At 38.2% G+C, this 15,643-nt stretch overlaps 1 protein-coding gene across 2 annotated transcripts in view; it reads right to left on the reverse strand.

The window, feature by feature from the left end:
• Bub1 (BUB1 mitotic checkpoint serine/threonine kinase) overlaps positions 1-15,643 on the reverse strand; it is a 32,525-nt gene that overhangs the window by 13,009 nt on the left and 3,873 nt on the right. The window contains exons 4-15 of one of the 2 annotated variants that reach the window (XM_075962101.1): positions 14,843-15,039; positions 13,959-14,002; positions 10,833-10,933; positions 8,410-8,466; positions 8,144-8,327; positions 6,081-6,232; positions 4,870-5,102; positions 3,698-3,756; positions 2,425-2,553; positions 2,229-2,339; positions 1,482-1,575; positions 675-756 (exon numbers count right to left, since the gene is read on the reverse strand). In XM_075962101.1, coding sequence (XP_075818216.1) covers positions 675-756; positions 1,482-1,575; positions 2,229-2,339; positions 2,425-2,553; positions 3,698-3,756; positions 4,870-5,102; positions 6,081-6,232; positions 8,144-8,327; positions 8,410-8,466; positions 10,833-10,933; positions 13,959-14,002; positions 14,843-15,039 — 1,443 coding nt within the window. Of the gene's footprint in view, positions 1-674; positions 757-1,481; positions 1,576-2,228; positions 2,340-2,424; positions 2,554-3,697; positions 3,757-4,869; positions 5,103-6,070; positions 6,233-8,143; positions 8,328-8,409; positions 8,467-10,832; positions 10,934-13,958; positions 14,003-14,842; positions 15,040-15,643 lie in introns of both variants that reach the window. The other variant, XM_075962102.1, reaches the window with a different exon arrangement.

The raw sequence follows: 15,643 nt of genomic DNA on the forward strand, positions 1-15,643 counted from the left end.
AACAAAATGTAGTTCTGAAAGAGTGGCACTCAATTTAAAATCCAGTCTATTATTTTGGAAAATTGTAAGGCTAAGCAGTTCATCAAAAGATTGAGAGCCTCACAACAGTTAATTGAGAAGAACCTATCATGGACTTAAAACAGGGAGCCAGGGTTCAGCAGCACGTCTCAGAATGGGAAATTAACAGTGAGGAATCCTTCCTGGGGCATCACCGTCACAGGGGAATGTAGGGTATGGACAGGGAGCATACATGGGGAATTCTCAGGCCTATTGTGAAAGTCTAGATGCAATGGCTGCTGACATACAAGAACACTGCAGGTCAATGAACTGCTGACGCTTGGCTGCTGTGGTGTACTGATCTATTTTCTTCAGTTTTCTGGGTTTCTCACTAATATCCCACTGTAGATCTCAATTCTTATGTCTAAAAAAAACATATACTCCTGGGTGGCACCTCCAACCTAAAGGAATGGCCTTGAGAGGTAAGGATCATATAATTATTTTTATTTTCTCTACTTAATATAGAATACAATTCTGTTAATGAACACATTTTTCATGCAACATTGGATTTTCCAGAAGTTGCACATACCTTATGCCATGTGATGAGCATAATCATTTGGTAAAATTAAGGACAGATTCTAAGACCTATTTCACTGATAAAGCAGAGATTTACTTACATTTGATGTTGAAGGAAATTTGCTGACAGAGCGTTCTCCAAAGGTCCTGGCTCCTGTGGGCTTATTTTTAGCCTGTGGTAAGCTAAAGAAAGATTTGTATAATTATAAATCATAAAACATACAAATGAAATAAATAAGCTTAAAGTGTTAGAAAAATTTGTCACTTATCCTATGTAAGGAGTTAATGGTCTTACAAAGATTCCTTACTTTTACAGCAACTATAGCAAAACTGGGTCCAAACTGAATTAACTGTCAGCAGAAGGCATTTTTATTACACTGGGTTCCAAATTTTAGAAGCAAATTAAACAAGGACTTTGACCAGTAGGATGTCCTGGGTAACAAGTAACATTCTAAATCTTTTTTTATAGTATCTATACTAGATATGGATATCACTCTAAGCTGGTCATGCTGTCTCCCTTCTACCTTAGTATGAAGGTCCTCCATGCCAAGATGCCTATAACTCACATAGCTTCATTTGTTCCTGAAAATACCTGATGTCTCACTAATGAGGTGTTCTACATTTTCTCTGTAGTTATGACTCAACATAAGCCGCTTTCTGTTCTACTTTATTGGCCCTGTACTTTATGGATCCATCTGTTCTCTGACAACTTCTAACTAGACTGCCTTTCTTTTTCAGCTGTGCTTCTGTTACAGGAGGTCTGTTGTCTTGGAACTCATGCACCCAAGTCCAGACCACCCTATCTCCTCACTGCCTTACAACGTTCAAGTCCTGAAGGCCCTCTACAGCATATGATGATGACATGTACACCCGCCCTCTGACTTTATTTTAAATAGACCTTTCTTTACCCATAATTTTCTTTGTTTCCATCTTCAAAAATAGGAAAAGTAGATGGCAAAGACATCTTATTAACTCCCCAAGCTCCAGAGGATACTGCATTTTCTACAAGAAAACAAAAACAACATCTCATTATTATCTTACAGCTACCTGTAAGAAAAAGTGCTGAAATCTTCAAAATACTAGGTCTTAGGTAATGACATAAGCTGCTGTACAGGGAGGTGAAGTGACTGATTCACAGCCCAGTGGTGATCCTGACACATACAGAGCAGTGTCCACCCTCCTATAATGTTGCTACAGAGCTCCTTCAATAAAAGCACACAAAAGTTGTGGGAACTTTTGTTGTTGTTCATGTCCTTTAAGAAAAAGGATTAATATTTGTTAATTTCCAGTCTTCCCAATTCTAACTAGACTCTATTTAGCCTTATCATAATCTTTGGCTTCCAGCACTGCTGGGTTCCAAACTCTACCTAGACATCTCTCAAGTTGAGAACTTACTTTCCTGACTGTTCCTACCCATGATGCTTTTGTCTTTTAGCACTCACTATTAAATAACAATAAAAAAATCCAACTTAGCAAAAAACCCAAACAAATATAACATACACTGTAACCTTGTCAAACTGTCACATGCAAAATGTATTCATTCCTTGCTCTTACATGACACACTATTCAAAGGCAGGGCCACATCTAAATCTTGATAATATATAGCAACTTCCTGTGATACTGTGTACTTAATAGTTTTCTAAATAAATCATTACTTTGAAACTGGGCTTCAAATGCATCTTCATTTTGATCTAGAGAAGGCCACTCTCCTTTATCATCAGAAATATCAGGAAGTGTTGGAGCCTGAAATATATTCATGATGAAACCTTATAAAACAAAAAAAAAAATATGTCAACAGGCAAAGATTACAAATCAGTTTTTATTAATTTGCATACAAACAAAATATTTTACCTAATGCTTCCTTGGTGTGCACAGTTGGTGATGGCTGCACTTTGGATGGTGTTGCTTGAACCATTCCCAATGATGTGTTTGGAGTTGTGTGAAAAGAATTAATGCTGGCAACCTTATTTGTTTCACACACTAGCAAAGGAGTGGGACAAAAGGTACTTACTATCAGTATGTCACTCAGAACACATTAGAAGGCACATGATTACAGTAATTATAATTTAAAAGTTTACCAATAATAATTATCACTATTTCCATTATCTTTGATTGGGCTTTCAAATATTCATGTTTATCTTTGTAATAATACCATGAAGTAAGGTCAAGAACTGTCCTTTTATAGAAAAATAAAGGTTACATCAACGTAGGAGTTTTGTCATGCAAAGAATCCTTAGCTCACAATATAGGAGGGAATGATCACTTTGTAAATCATTCCCTCCTACTATGTTGTGAATCTTAAGGAAGTTTTTCATTTCATTCAGCTGATGTTTGCTCAGACTTTCTTTCTTTTCCCCTGTTCATCTGGAAGCGCTGACATCTTTAGTGCTTACACAGGAATATTGCTGCCTGAAAGCTTTACACTTGTTCATTCTATCTGAACCAGGTTCACCGAGTTTGCTGCGTAAGTAGTTCCCCTCTCCAGCCCCCCCCCAACTAAATCTTACTCCAGCCATCCTTCCTAACCACCTTCTTTGAAACCTAACTCTCCACCCTAATATTAACACCTCTTTTCCTATGGAAATCCTCCCCTTTTCCATTGTGACTGCCTCACTAACTACTTAGAACTATGCTTTGCATCTAGCCAGCGTGAACCAAGTCTTGGTGCATTAAGTCTCTACTTCAAATAGCCCCGTTCCTACTGTTAGTGTAAAGGATGCCAGTCACAGAAAGAGGGGAAGTGAATTACCAAACTGTGACTTTATTACTTAATGAACAAAATTATCTTCTGTGAAAATGCCTCCACTGTGGTTCCAAACAGAATATAATACTAATTAAACTAATCCCCTTTCCCATCTAACTATGCTATGCCTTTCAGATTAATACACTGAGAAGCTTAATAGAAAAATGCCAAAGGATTCTGAAAAAGGAAGATGTTACTAAGAAATGAATTTCTATTTTTTTAATGAATTTCTATTTTTGACCAAAAACTGTCTGAGGCTTTATAACATCATTCTTACCTTCTAAAGAGTAAGGCCATCCTACACCACAGTCACAATACAGACACTGAGCAAACCAAGACTACTCAAACAAGTTGGATAAAATTATTATAATGCAACACTACCTTCTTTTGTTTCTGGTCCACTCTGTGGCATGAATTCATGAATACTTTGACTCACACACCTGAAAGAGAAATCTCTTGAAACACACTGAAGAATAAAAGCACTTTACATATTAGAATTTTTAAGTAACTCTCAAGAAACAATAAAATATTGCCAACAATGCTAAGTCTGTTAGGGTGAGGATAAAATTGCTTAAGACCATGGTATAAGTAAATAAAATATTTATTGCCTTTGAGAATATTAATTCTTTCAAATAAGGATAACCATTGAACATTTTAGTGAGACCCATTGGATCTGCCTTTCAGCACAATAACAATCATCCCTCCATGTGACAGGACAGAATGATGGTTTCGCAAATTCAAATGCACTTCATTTATGGTTTATATTAAAGGCCTAAGATCTAGTTGCAGGCACTGTGTATTAGTGGAACTAGTACCTTTCTTGTACTAGTTACCTGAAACTACTAGTGATATCCAGATTTTAAATTAACAGTGAGGATGAAGGGAAAAGGTATCAAACCACTTATATAACAGCTTGCTTTTAAATCATACTGGGGCAATCAACCTCGTCTGCCTAATCCTGCTAGAATTCTCTTAAGGAACCTTATTAAAATGGTAAGCAAAGTACAAATCACTTTTAGTTTTACAAATTCCTATCAAACTGCAAGATAAGCAATGAACAACCAAAGACAAAAATGTAAAACAAATAAGAAATTATTATTTCTGAAACTTAGAAAAATCCTTCAATACTGGGAAATATTGGGAGATAGATTTTGGCACAGAATTATCAACACACATCCCAAATAACTTCTGAAGGAACACAAAGAAAACATGAGAACATATGTCAAATAACTTTCAGGCCAGTAAAAGTGCCTATAGGTATGTAGTAAAAGACAGTAAGTACTTTCAGTTTACAGTTATATATTCTGAATGTACAGTGAGAAACTGCTTGACGTTTATAATTCAAGAAAAAAGTACAAAGTAAAAAAACAGTATAAAAGAAGTGTGGAATTAAGTGTGAAAGATTCAATGCCAATATTTTGAATCATTTCAGCAAACAAAAATTTAAAAACAAGAACCATTCATCTTTTATACAATATATTACTGTAGATCATGAAAATAAATTATACATGCAATGCATATCACTATCCCCTCCAGAACAACATTTAGCTTACCTGGAATCTGTCACTGACTGGCCACTTCCAGGAACAGGAAGAGCTGGCTGGCTGGCAGCTGGGATCATCAAAGCACTGTTAACAGTATTAACCACATGAGGAACCGAAGGTGCATTCTGTGGTTTCTGTCCTGAGTTCTCTGAGGTCTGCTGACTGATGGATGGAAGACTTGGAACCCTTAGTTCCTGCTGGGAGCATGTATTTGGTCCCACGCATACTGGATTAACATTAACCTTTCATGTTGAACAAAAATATTATTAATCAGTCATTACAGCTTTTCAAAGCACAGCAACTAGCCTCTGTGATGTTTTCTTGTAGCTTCTTAAACAAGGACACACCAAAAGCTTATAGTTAAATTTTTTAATATTTATTTATTTATTTGTGTGTGTGTGTAGGTGCATACATGTGTAAGTCAAAGGACAACTTTTAGGAGCTGGTTCCCTCTTATTTGTTGGGCTAAGGTCTCAATTCTCTGTACCACATATTCCGATCTAGCTGGCTCACAAGCAACCAGAAAATTTCTGTATGAGAGTTGGGATTACAGATGTGTGCCACCATATCTGACTTTTCTTTTATATGTGTTGTTGGGATCAAACTCAGGCCATCTGGCTTATACAGCAAATACCTCTATTGGCTAAAATACCACTCAAGCCCAGCATCTTATAATTTTAACCACTGAAAAACAAATTGGCATCTATAATATTAGTATTTAAGTATCTCAGGCTGGGCAGTGGTGGCACACGCCTTTAATTCCAGCAATTGGGAGGCAGAGGCAGGGGGATCTCAGTGAGTTCAAGGCCAGCCTGGTCTACAAAGTAAGTTCCAGGAGAGCCAGGACTATTGCATAGAGAATATTATTAATATTATTAATATTCACTGCTCAATCCATTTTCTTTTCCTTTTTCTTTTTTTTTCTTTTGTTTTTTCGAGACAGGGTTTTTTTGTATAGGGCTATCCTAGAACTCATTCTGTAGCTCAGACTGGCCTTGAACTCACAGAGATCTATCTGCCTCTGTCTCCCGAGTGCTAGGATTAAAAGTGTGCGCCACCACAGTCTGGCTAATTCCAAATTTTATATATCTTTCTATATCAAATTATTTTAAAATTTGGTATGATTCCTAGCTAAACTAGAATAACTACAGAAACAGGCACAGAGGGCAACAGCTAGTAGCATTAGGGATAAGCTACAGTAGTGAAAAACGTGAACATACGTCAGGCCTGTTCTGGGAAGCAGGCAAGTCCTTGTGAGACAACTCCACCACCTGATGCAATTTCTTGTGAAGTTCATCCATTTTCTGTTTTAACAGTTGCTCTTCAAAGGCACCGGCTTCTTTCCTTTTCATATAATGTCTGTCTTCACTAACTTTAAAAAACATTAAAAAAAGCACGGTTTGCTCTCAAAATTTCATCAGAGTATTATATGCAAAATGAGCAAATGTTCACAATTTAGTATACTTTTTAAATCAAAATTTTCCATATTTTTTTGATTTTAGAACTGAAACTTACATCACCTTTTAATCGAAATCTTTACCTGTCCTCACCACTGTTACTATTAAATATAGGTTATCATGTTATAAACAACAAAAACCTGTTATGTGATCAATAATATTTAGCAATGGTATTCTAATACTGAACACTTCTTATAAAACAATGATACTGTACTGTAAATCACTTGAAAATGGTTATCCATTCATTTTTTTAAATTATTTTGTAACATATTTGTATATGTGCTTGTGTTTACGTGCACATGTATATATGGCTCCAAAAAGCCCCAGGAGTAGTCTAGGCTGCCTCTGCTAACTGAGTGCTGTGATTAAAAGAGTGTGTCATCACATTTGTCTTTTTAATGTGATTCCTGGGAATCAAACTCACATCCTCAGAACTGTACTGACTGTGCTATCTCTCAATCTCCTATTATTCCCCACTTCAGATTTTAAAAAATGTAATTCTAGGGACTTTTCAAAAACATATTAAAGTATTAAAGGGCACAAATCCCAAGGGAGATATGAATGTGGAGGTCAGAGAACAACTTGCTGGTTCTCTCCTCCTACCATGTTGCCTTAGGATTAGAACTGAGATAGTCATACTTGGTGGCTTTTAATTGTGTGTGTGTGTGTGTACATGTATGTGATGGTGCCTACAGAGGCTAGAGATGTTGGATCCCCCTGGAGCTGTGTGTTACAGGGTGTTGTGAGTCAACTAAAATGGGTGCTGGGCACTGAACTCAGGTCCTTTGCAAAGACAATACTAGCTCTTAATGCTGAGCCACCTTTCCAGCGTCTCCTCTTTAGGAAATAAAATGTACAAGGTCAGAGTTTCAACAAAACTTTGGATAGTTCTATTTCCAATAAACATCAAATATGGGCACACTCCAAACAAATCAGTCTGCCTTGAGACTATAAGTTGTGGCACATGAAAGAAAACTATCTATGGCCAACTCAAAATGGGTCCTCCACAAATATTGACTTTTCTCTGTGGTTGGTAAATATAAAAATAAGGAACATAGGGATAAAAATGGCTCAGTAGTTAGGAGAGCTCTTGCAAAGTTCAGCTCAGTTGCTGGCACCTCTATCAGGCAGCTACCACCCTTTTCTGGCCTGTAAGGACACTGTACTCTATGCACAAACCCATCACACATAACTTTAAATAAACATCTTTAAAAAGATAATGAAGAAAAGGTTCACATGGTAGACGTAGTCCAAATAACCTAGAGGGCACAGAACCCTGAGTGGAGAACAAAGGTTCGTTTTCCGGTCTCTAAGGCCTACGTTATAGTAAAAACCCAAGTGCAAAGGTACATTTCCTTATGAGGAACAAAGAGTATTTGTTCCATAAACATAAATAACTTTGGCGTGCTGATCAGAAGACTACTTCTACATGTTTTGTTTAAAGTAGATGCAAACTTGGAAAATCTCTTCTTAACCTCAGTTCTCAATTAAATCCTTTCAAAGAGCAAATAAATGCTCTACAAATTTAGGACTACTGTATGTAGAGATTCAAATTCACATACATGATATGGAAACACTATCCATTTCACTAATGCAAAGAAAACACCAATAAGGATGTTTACTGTAGCGCTGTTTCAACTGTCAGTGGTGTTATCAGTTCAGCAATTGAGCCTGTGGAAAAGCATGCTGCGAGGCTAGTGTCTAACAAAGACTTCTAGGCTTCTGAGAAAAGCTCAAGACATTTTCTTGTCTTTTCATTCAGTTATGTGATTAATCATCATTTAAAAAGACACATACAAAAAAGCGTGATATAAGAGTGCAAATACCCCACTGTTCATGCTTCCTCCGTTGATTGTATTTCTGGGCTCTTAGTTCTTCAAAGGAAAATTCTGAATCCCCACGAATAAGCTTTTCCTTGCAGTACATAACAACCTGCTGAGTGTCAGCCGTGGGTGCCACAGATGAGCTGACAGAGCACTCTGATTTGGAAATCATGATCACTCTTTGTTCCTTACTGGGGAGAAAGACACCACTTACAACAGTGCACTAAAGTAACTTGAAGGGAACTTAAGTAATAATGTACTCATTGTACTTGCATATTTGACTTGTTATCACAAGAGGATTGTGTCACACCAGAACATTCTGAGCCCTACAAGACAGAAAACAAACATGAGCATTCACTTACCAATGAGAAACCTTCACACAAATTACTTCATAATTCATCTGAAAATGCTCCCTGGGAAGGAGCCTCTTAAACGCAAGTAGATTTACATGTTTATGAAAACTACTAATAGTTGGAGCTTTAGTTGGCATTATTTTTACTTAGCTTTTCAAACTGAGGCCCCCCCAAACAAAACAATTAATTTAAATTTAAGAAAATAAAATTTCCACCTTTTGTCTGCAAGGTCCCTGGCCAGCAAGGGGCCCTGATCCTGTACCACAAGACCCATCGGAGGGGTGAATGTGTTCATGACTGGCCGGCAGAAGCCCCAGAAAGGGAGCACAGACATTCCTCAATCCCCTAAACTTTCTGGTCATTCTGCAGGGGCTTCTTTCCCCTGCCTCTCTCTTCCTATCCCATCCCAGCTTGCTCCCAGGAACCCCTTTCCTTCTTCGGGGTCATAAGATCCCCCAGCTTAGCCTGTTTGGGGGCTGGGACAGGGTGGTGAATGCAACCGGGCAGGAGTTCCTTTGTTTCACTGAGTCTGCAAGCAGCAAGCTAGTCCTTTTGTCTGTGAGGTCCCTGGCCAGCAAGTGGCCCTGATCCTGTACCAGAAGATCCATCTGAGAGGAGAAGAAAGGAGTCTCACCATCCTTCAGTCTGTATTGTGATCACAGATATGGAAAGACAAGTAATGCAAGTGGCCTAAGAACATAGTTAAGGACAGAGATGGATGATGGGATCCTTGAGAACCTTCATCTGGTGATGGATGGAGATAGAGACAGAGACACACATTGGAGCACTGGACTGAGCTCCCAAGGTCCAGATGAAGAGCAGAAGGAGGGAGAACATGAGAAAGGAAGTCAGGACTGCGAGGGGTGCGCCCACCCATGGAGACGGTGGGACTGATCTAATGGTAGCTCACCAAGGCCAGCTGGACTGGGACTGAATGAGCATGTGATCAAACCGGACTCTCTGAATGTGGCTGACAATGAGGGCAGACTGAGAAGCCAATGATAATGACACCGAATTTTGATTCTACTGCATGTACTGGCTTTTTGGGAGCCTAGTCTGTTTGAATGCACACCTTCCTAGACTTGGATGGAGGGGGGAAGGCCTTGGACTTCCCACAGGGCAGGGTACCCTGACTTATCTTAGGACTGGAGAGTGAGGGGGAGGAGGAGTGGGGGAAGTGGGAGGGAAAATGGGAGGAGGTGGAAATTTTTAATAAATAAATAAATAATAAAAAATTAAAAAAAATTTCCTTCTGTTGCTTTCCTCTCAGAAATTCCCAATAGTAGCAATAACCCACTAAACAAATATTCATTGATATTTCACAAATATCATACAATGAGCTAGGACTGGGGAATATGACCAGAAGTAACACTCATTTATCTGTCTGTAAATTTAGAGTAGTAGAAAGAGGGTGGCAAACACTGTAAGATATAAATTGGGACAATCTGTATCAAAGTTAGACATGCATGTTCTACTTCTAGGAATGTGTGCATTAGCAAAACAGATGTCTTTACATGGGATTAAACTACAAAAAAGTCCTAAAGAACGACTGTCCTATGAAAGAGAAAGATGCTAAGAAACATGAAGCTGAATTTTTATGTTTACAAGCAAGCAAAGCAGAAGAGATTTAGATGGGTCAAAAATATTTACAGGGATGAAAAGTAGGCACAAGTAGGAAGCTATTTTTTCCCCCATGGAAACAGCAGAGAAAGATGCAGTTACCTATGTAATGGTTGGTAGCAAAAATGATAAGATTATCTTCTGCTGTGTTGCAGAAATAGTATTTATTTTTTATAGCTATGAGAGTGAGATAGACACATCCCAAATTTGAGAACAATAAAGTTTAAAAATCACATTAAAAAATTAAGTGGCAAACAGACGAGACATACGATATCAAGAGTGGTGTCGAATGTAGAGTAGAGAAGAAGTGCCTGAAAATGCTAGAGTTCTGTTTTGAGGTTATGAGCATAAATGTTTGAGGTTCTGGGTTTTTTTCTAGAGCAGGGCTCAAAAACCACCAAATGTGATCCAAAATAGGAATTTCCTGGGCCTACAAAGAAGCCAGCAGAACAAACAGAGGGTATTAAAAAGAAAGAAACTGCGGACAGCGTTTGTGTGGCAGGTAGGGGTCCTTAGGTTTGACAAGAAGTTATATTTGAGTTGAGCAAAGATAGATGAAAAGGCTCAGAGCTGCCATGGAGTGGTGGTGAAATGGAGGTCAGTCCCAGCAGACAGGGTCAATGGAATAAGATGCAAAGGCAGATATAAAAGACAGTCAGAATGGCTGTCCAATAACATTCCTTATTTCTATATAACATACAAATAAATGTTCTTGTTACCAGACTCTTAGGAACACAGGGGGAGTTTTTTCCTGGACTTGACTTTGTTGTCATGACTTGGTTTACAATCTGTGCACTATGCAGAGGTTCCGAGGTTGCAGCTATAAGTGAAAAGTAACATTAAATAAAATTAGCACACAATACATTCCACTATTCTTTCGGTATGTTATATTTAAAACATCTATTTGGAGCTGGAGAGACAGCTCAGCAGTTAAGAGCATTTGTTCTTTTTTTTTTAATATTTATTTATTATGTATACAATATTCTGTCTGTGTGTATGTCTGCAGGCCAGAAGAGGGCACCAGAGCTCATTACAGATGGTTGTGAGCCACCATGTGGTTGCTGGGAATTGAACCCAGGACCTTTGGAAGAGCAGGTAATGCTCTTAACCACTGAGCCATCTCTCCAGCCCAAGAGCATTTGTTCTTAAAGAGGACAAAAGTATAAGTCCCAGCACCCACATGGTGGTTCACAGTCATCCATAACTCTAGTTTCAGGGAATGTGGATAATAGGTATGTATGCAGTGTAAACATACATGCAAGTAAAACACTCATACATATAAAATAAAACATCTAACACATAAATACAAAAATTACTTTAAAAAAATCAATCCATTTTAAATTGTCTCAAAAAATGTACTAATTTTCAGCTAAGAAAAATATTAGAGAAAGTTAAGATGCTATCTAGATGGAATATAAAGTCTAAGTGGTTATTTTAAACAAGATGACAGTGACTATTGTTGAAATGGCGTCATTACATCACCAACCCTGCATCTGACAGAGGGCTTATTTCCAAAATACATAAAGAACTCAAGAAGCTAAACTTCAAAATACCACATAATCCAATTTTAAAAATGGGGTACAGATCTAAGTAGAAGAATTCTCAATGAAAGACTCACAAATGGCCAAAAGACACTTAAAGAATTGCTCAACATCAAAGAAATTCAAATCAAAACGACTCTGAGATACCATCTTACATCAGTCAGAATGGCTAAAATAAAAAACACTGTTGATAGCTTATGCTGGAGAGGATGTGGAATAAGGAGAACACTTCTCCATTGCTGGTGGGAGTGCAAACTGGTACAGCCACTCTTGAAATCAATATGACGTTTTCTTAGGAATCTACCTCAAGACCGGGCTATACCAATTTTCGGCATATACCCAAAGGATACGCAATCATACCACAAGACACTTGCTTAATTATGTTTATAGGAGCATTATTCATAATAGTCAGAACCTGGAAACAATCTAGATGCCCCTCAACCAAAGAATGGACACAGAAAATGTAATATATTTATATAATAGAGTATTACTCAGCTGTAAAAAATAATGACCTCATGAAATTTGCAGGCAAATGGCTAGAACTAGAAAAAAAAAACATTCTGAGTGAGGTAACCCATACCCAGAAAGACAAACATGGTATGTACTCACTCATAGGTGGTTAATAGGAATAAAGTATAGGACAACCAACCTACAATCCACAGCCCTAGAGAGTCTAGATAACAAGGAAGGCCCAAAGAGGGATGCATGGATTTCCTTGGGAAGGAGAAGTAGAAAAGACCTCCTAGGTAAACTGGGGACGGGGTTGGGGGTATGGAGGGATGGAGAGGGAGCAGGTTAGGTGGGCTGTGTGCAGGAGGCCAGTAGGAGGCAGAATGGAGAGGGGAAGAGACATCCTGATGTGGGAGCCCATTTCGGGGTTAGGGAAAAACCCCAAGCCAGGGAAACCCCCAGGAATTCACAAGGATGACCCCAACTAAGACTCCTAGCAGTGGTGGAGAGTGGTGGATAGCCTGAACTATCCATCTACTGTAGCAGATTGGTGACTTCCTTAATTGCCATCAGAGACACGCTATCCAGTAACTGATAGAAGCAGAGAAGACAGAGATCCACAGACAAGCACTGTGCTAAGCTCCGAGTCTTTCAGAGGGAAGGGAGGAGGGATTGTACTAGCCAGGGGGGTCATGATAGGGGAATCAACAGAGACAGCTGACCTGAGCTTGCAGGAGCTCATGGACACTGGACCCACAGTCAGGGAGCCTGCCTGGGACAGGTCCTCTGCATAGGTCCTCTGCATGTATGCAACAATCATGAAGCTTGGTCTCTTAGTAAGGCTTCTAACAGTGAGAGCAGGACCTCTCCCAGGTGCTTAGCTGGCTTTTGGTAACCTATTCCCCATGCTAGATTACTTGGCCCTGCCTCTACATAAAGGGAGGACTGGGTACCGCCTCAACTTGATGTGCCATGCTTTGTGCAAGCTCATGGGAGGTCTGTACCTTTCTCAATGGAGATGGAGAAATGGATGGGAAGGGGGCAGGTACATGGATAAGAGAAGGGAATGGGAGGAGGGAAAATGGCTGATATGTAAAATAATAAAAAAAATCATTGTTTAAATAAAAATTAAAAAAAATTAAATAAAATCAGCTCCCAGTTAAATCAAAACAAAAACGGGAAATAAAAAGCGACATTACGCCTACTTGATTCAATTCTGGAAAGATGAGGAATCCAGCATATCCTCTCTTGAGGATGATTTTTTCTTTTCTTTTTTTAAGACAGAATACTGGAGGGGGAGGGAGGCTAGAGAGATGGCTCAGCGATTTTAAGAGCACTGACTGCTCCTCCAGAGAGGACCTAGGTTCAATTCCCAGCACTCACATACAGCTCACACCTGTCTCTAACCCAGTTCCAGGAGATCTAACACCTTCATACCAAGAGACACAAAATAAAGTTAAATAAGACAGTATATTCTTTGTAGCCCTGGCTATCCTCAAAACTTATGTTCCTTCTCTGTTAGCCTTCCTTCTGAGTGCTGGGATTATAGGTATGTGCCATTACACTATATTTAGATATAGGCTTATCATTTTTTGAGGTAAATTCATTAAGCTTTGCTTGCAGGTTTGCTCTATTACAGTGCTAAGACACAGTCCCCTTGCTATCCAAAGTTGTTTTGTGAGATTATTATCAGAGTGTCTTCCTATTACCCAAAACAGTAACTTGGCTTTTGGTTTTCAATAAATACTATATGAGGCCTTTTTTTTATAACAAACAAAACAAAAAAACATTTAGTGCAAAAATTACAGACTAAATTTTCAGCAATCTAGACATTTTAGAAAAGTATTATTTTACCTTGAGCTGGCAAATGGGTTCTAGTAAGACGTGCCTGGAATAGACTAAATAATAATAGAAAACATATAAATATATATTTTAATTTTACAGTTTAATATACATCTATGTTGAAATGGAAACCAAATACAACAGGCAATAAAGACAGAAAATGAAAAACTTAATTTCAAAGTTGCTTTAAACTACAGAAATAAAATTATGTATTAGAAAAGTCCTCTTTTTACACAGTTTATGTTAATATTTTTCAAATTCATCAAACACATACATCTACTTGGTCCATGAACCAAGAATGCAGATATTAAAACTCAAAAATGTTCAACTACGGGGCTGGAGAGATGGCTCAGTGGTTAAGAGCATTGCCTGCTCTTCCAAAGGTCCTGAGTTCAATTCCCGGCAACCACATGGTGGCTCACAACCATCTGTAATGAGGTCTGGTGCCCTCTTCTGGCCTGCAGACATACACACAGACAGAATAGTGTATACATAATAAATAAATAAATATTAAAAAATGTTCAACTACTACTTCACATATTTTATAATCTGAAACAATTACAATATCGCAAAGAAATCAAGATAGAAAACTCAAGGGAGGTCTGTCTTCATGAATGGACAACTCTATTTATGACTTAATGGGCTGTTCTGAGGGAAAAATTTGTCCTGTCTCTTGTATGTGTCTTTCTTCTGAAGTGATGTCCTGTGTTGTCTCACAATTCTGCAGTCTAGAGTGACATTATAAAATCTGTCACACACCATCCTAAGAACAGTATAAAGCTCTACATCTTCATTCAGATCTACAACACATATCCAGTATGACTTAGAGTTATTTAAAGTAGACAGATACAAAAATACACATGAAGGAAAAGATGAGTTATATATTTTGATACTACCTGTATCGTTGCTCTATTAGTTCTTTAGGCTCAGCCTGGTTTTGAATTCCTCTCTGAAAAACAGCACTGGCATGCTGCAGCGCTCCCTGGGCTTCCAGATAGTCCGCCCAGGCTATATAGAGAGGGGATGACTTGGTTCCAATTCCCTGGTTATACAGAAACTCAAAAAACTGATGAAGATCACTGTTGTACTCAGCCTACAGAAACCCAGAGCAGAATCACACAAAAACAGTGAGGTACACAGAGATGATTAATGGATATGGGACAGCTAGGACAGGGAGAACGGCTTCTACTAGGAAACTATGGTTGATAATTATATTCCAAAATTGCTAACAGAGAGGGGTTTGATTTTCAACACATAAGAAATGATAAATATTAGAGGTTATATACCAATTATTCAGACCACACATTGTACATCATTTACATGTTGTTACTCTATTCCATAATTATGAATAACACGACGATAATTATCAATACAAGACAACCAAACTGCTAGGCTAGGTCTGTCCTAGAACTCAGTCAGCCATACACTGTTCAGTCTCCACGAAAGTCTAGGAATATATTGTATAGGTAAAGACATATGTTGTTCTCAGATGGGGAATCTAAAAATCATCTCTTTCCTTGATATTAAAGGATTATGACAGTACTTCCCAAAATAGTAGGGTCTATAATGATTTATTACATGAAATATTGCTTTAGTCTTAACCTGAGGATACTCAAGTTCCACAGGGTGCCTTTAATTATAGTATTTTATAATTTAAGGAACAATTTCATGTTCACTTTATCTATTCCATATGATTT

Source organism: Microtus pennsylvanicus, chromosome 2, assembly GCF_037038515.1.
Source record: "Microtus pennsylvanicus isolate mMicPen1 chromosome 2, mMicPen1.hap1, whole genome shotgun sequence".
Taxonomy (NCBI): domain Eukaryota; kingdom Metazoa; phylum Chordata; class Mammalia; order Rodentia; family Cricetidae; genus Microtus; species Microtus pennsylvanicus.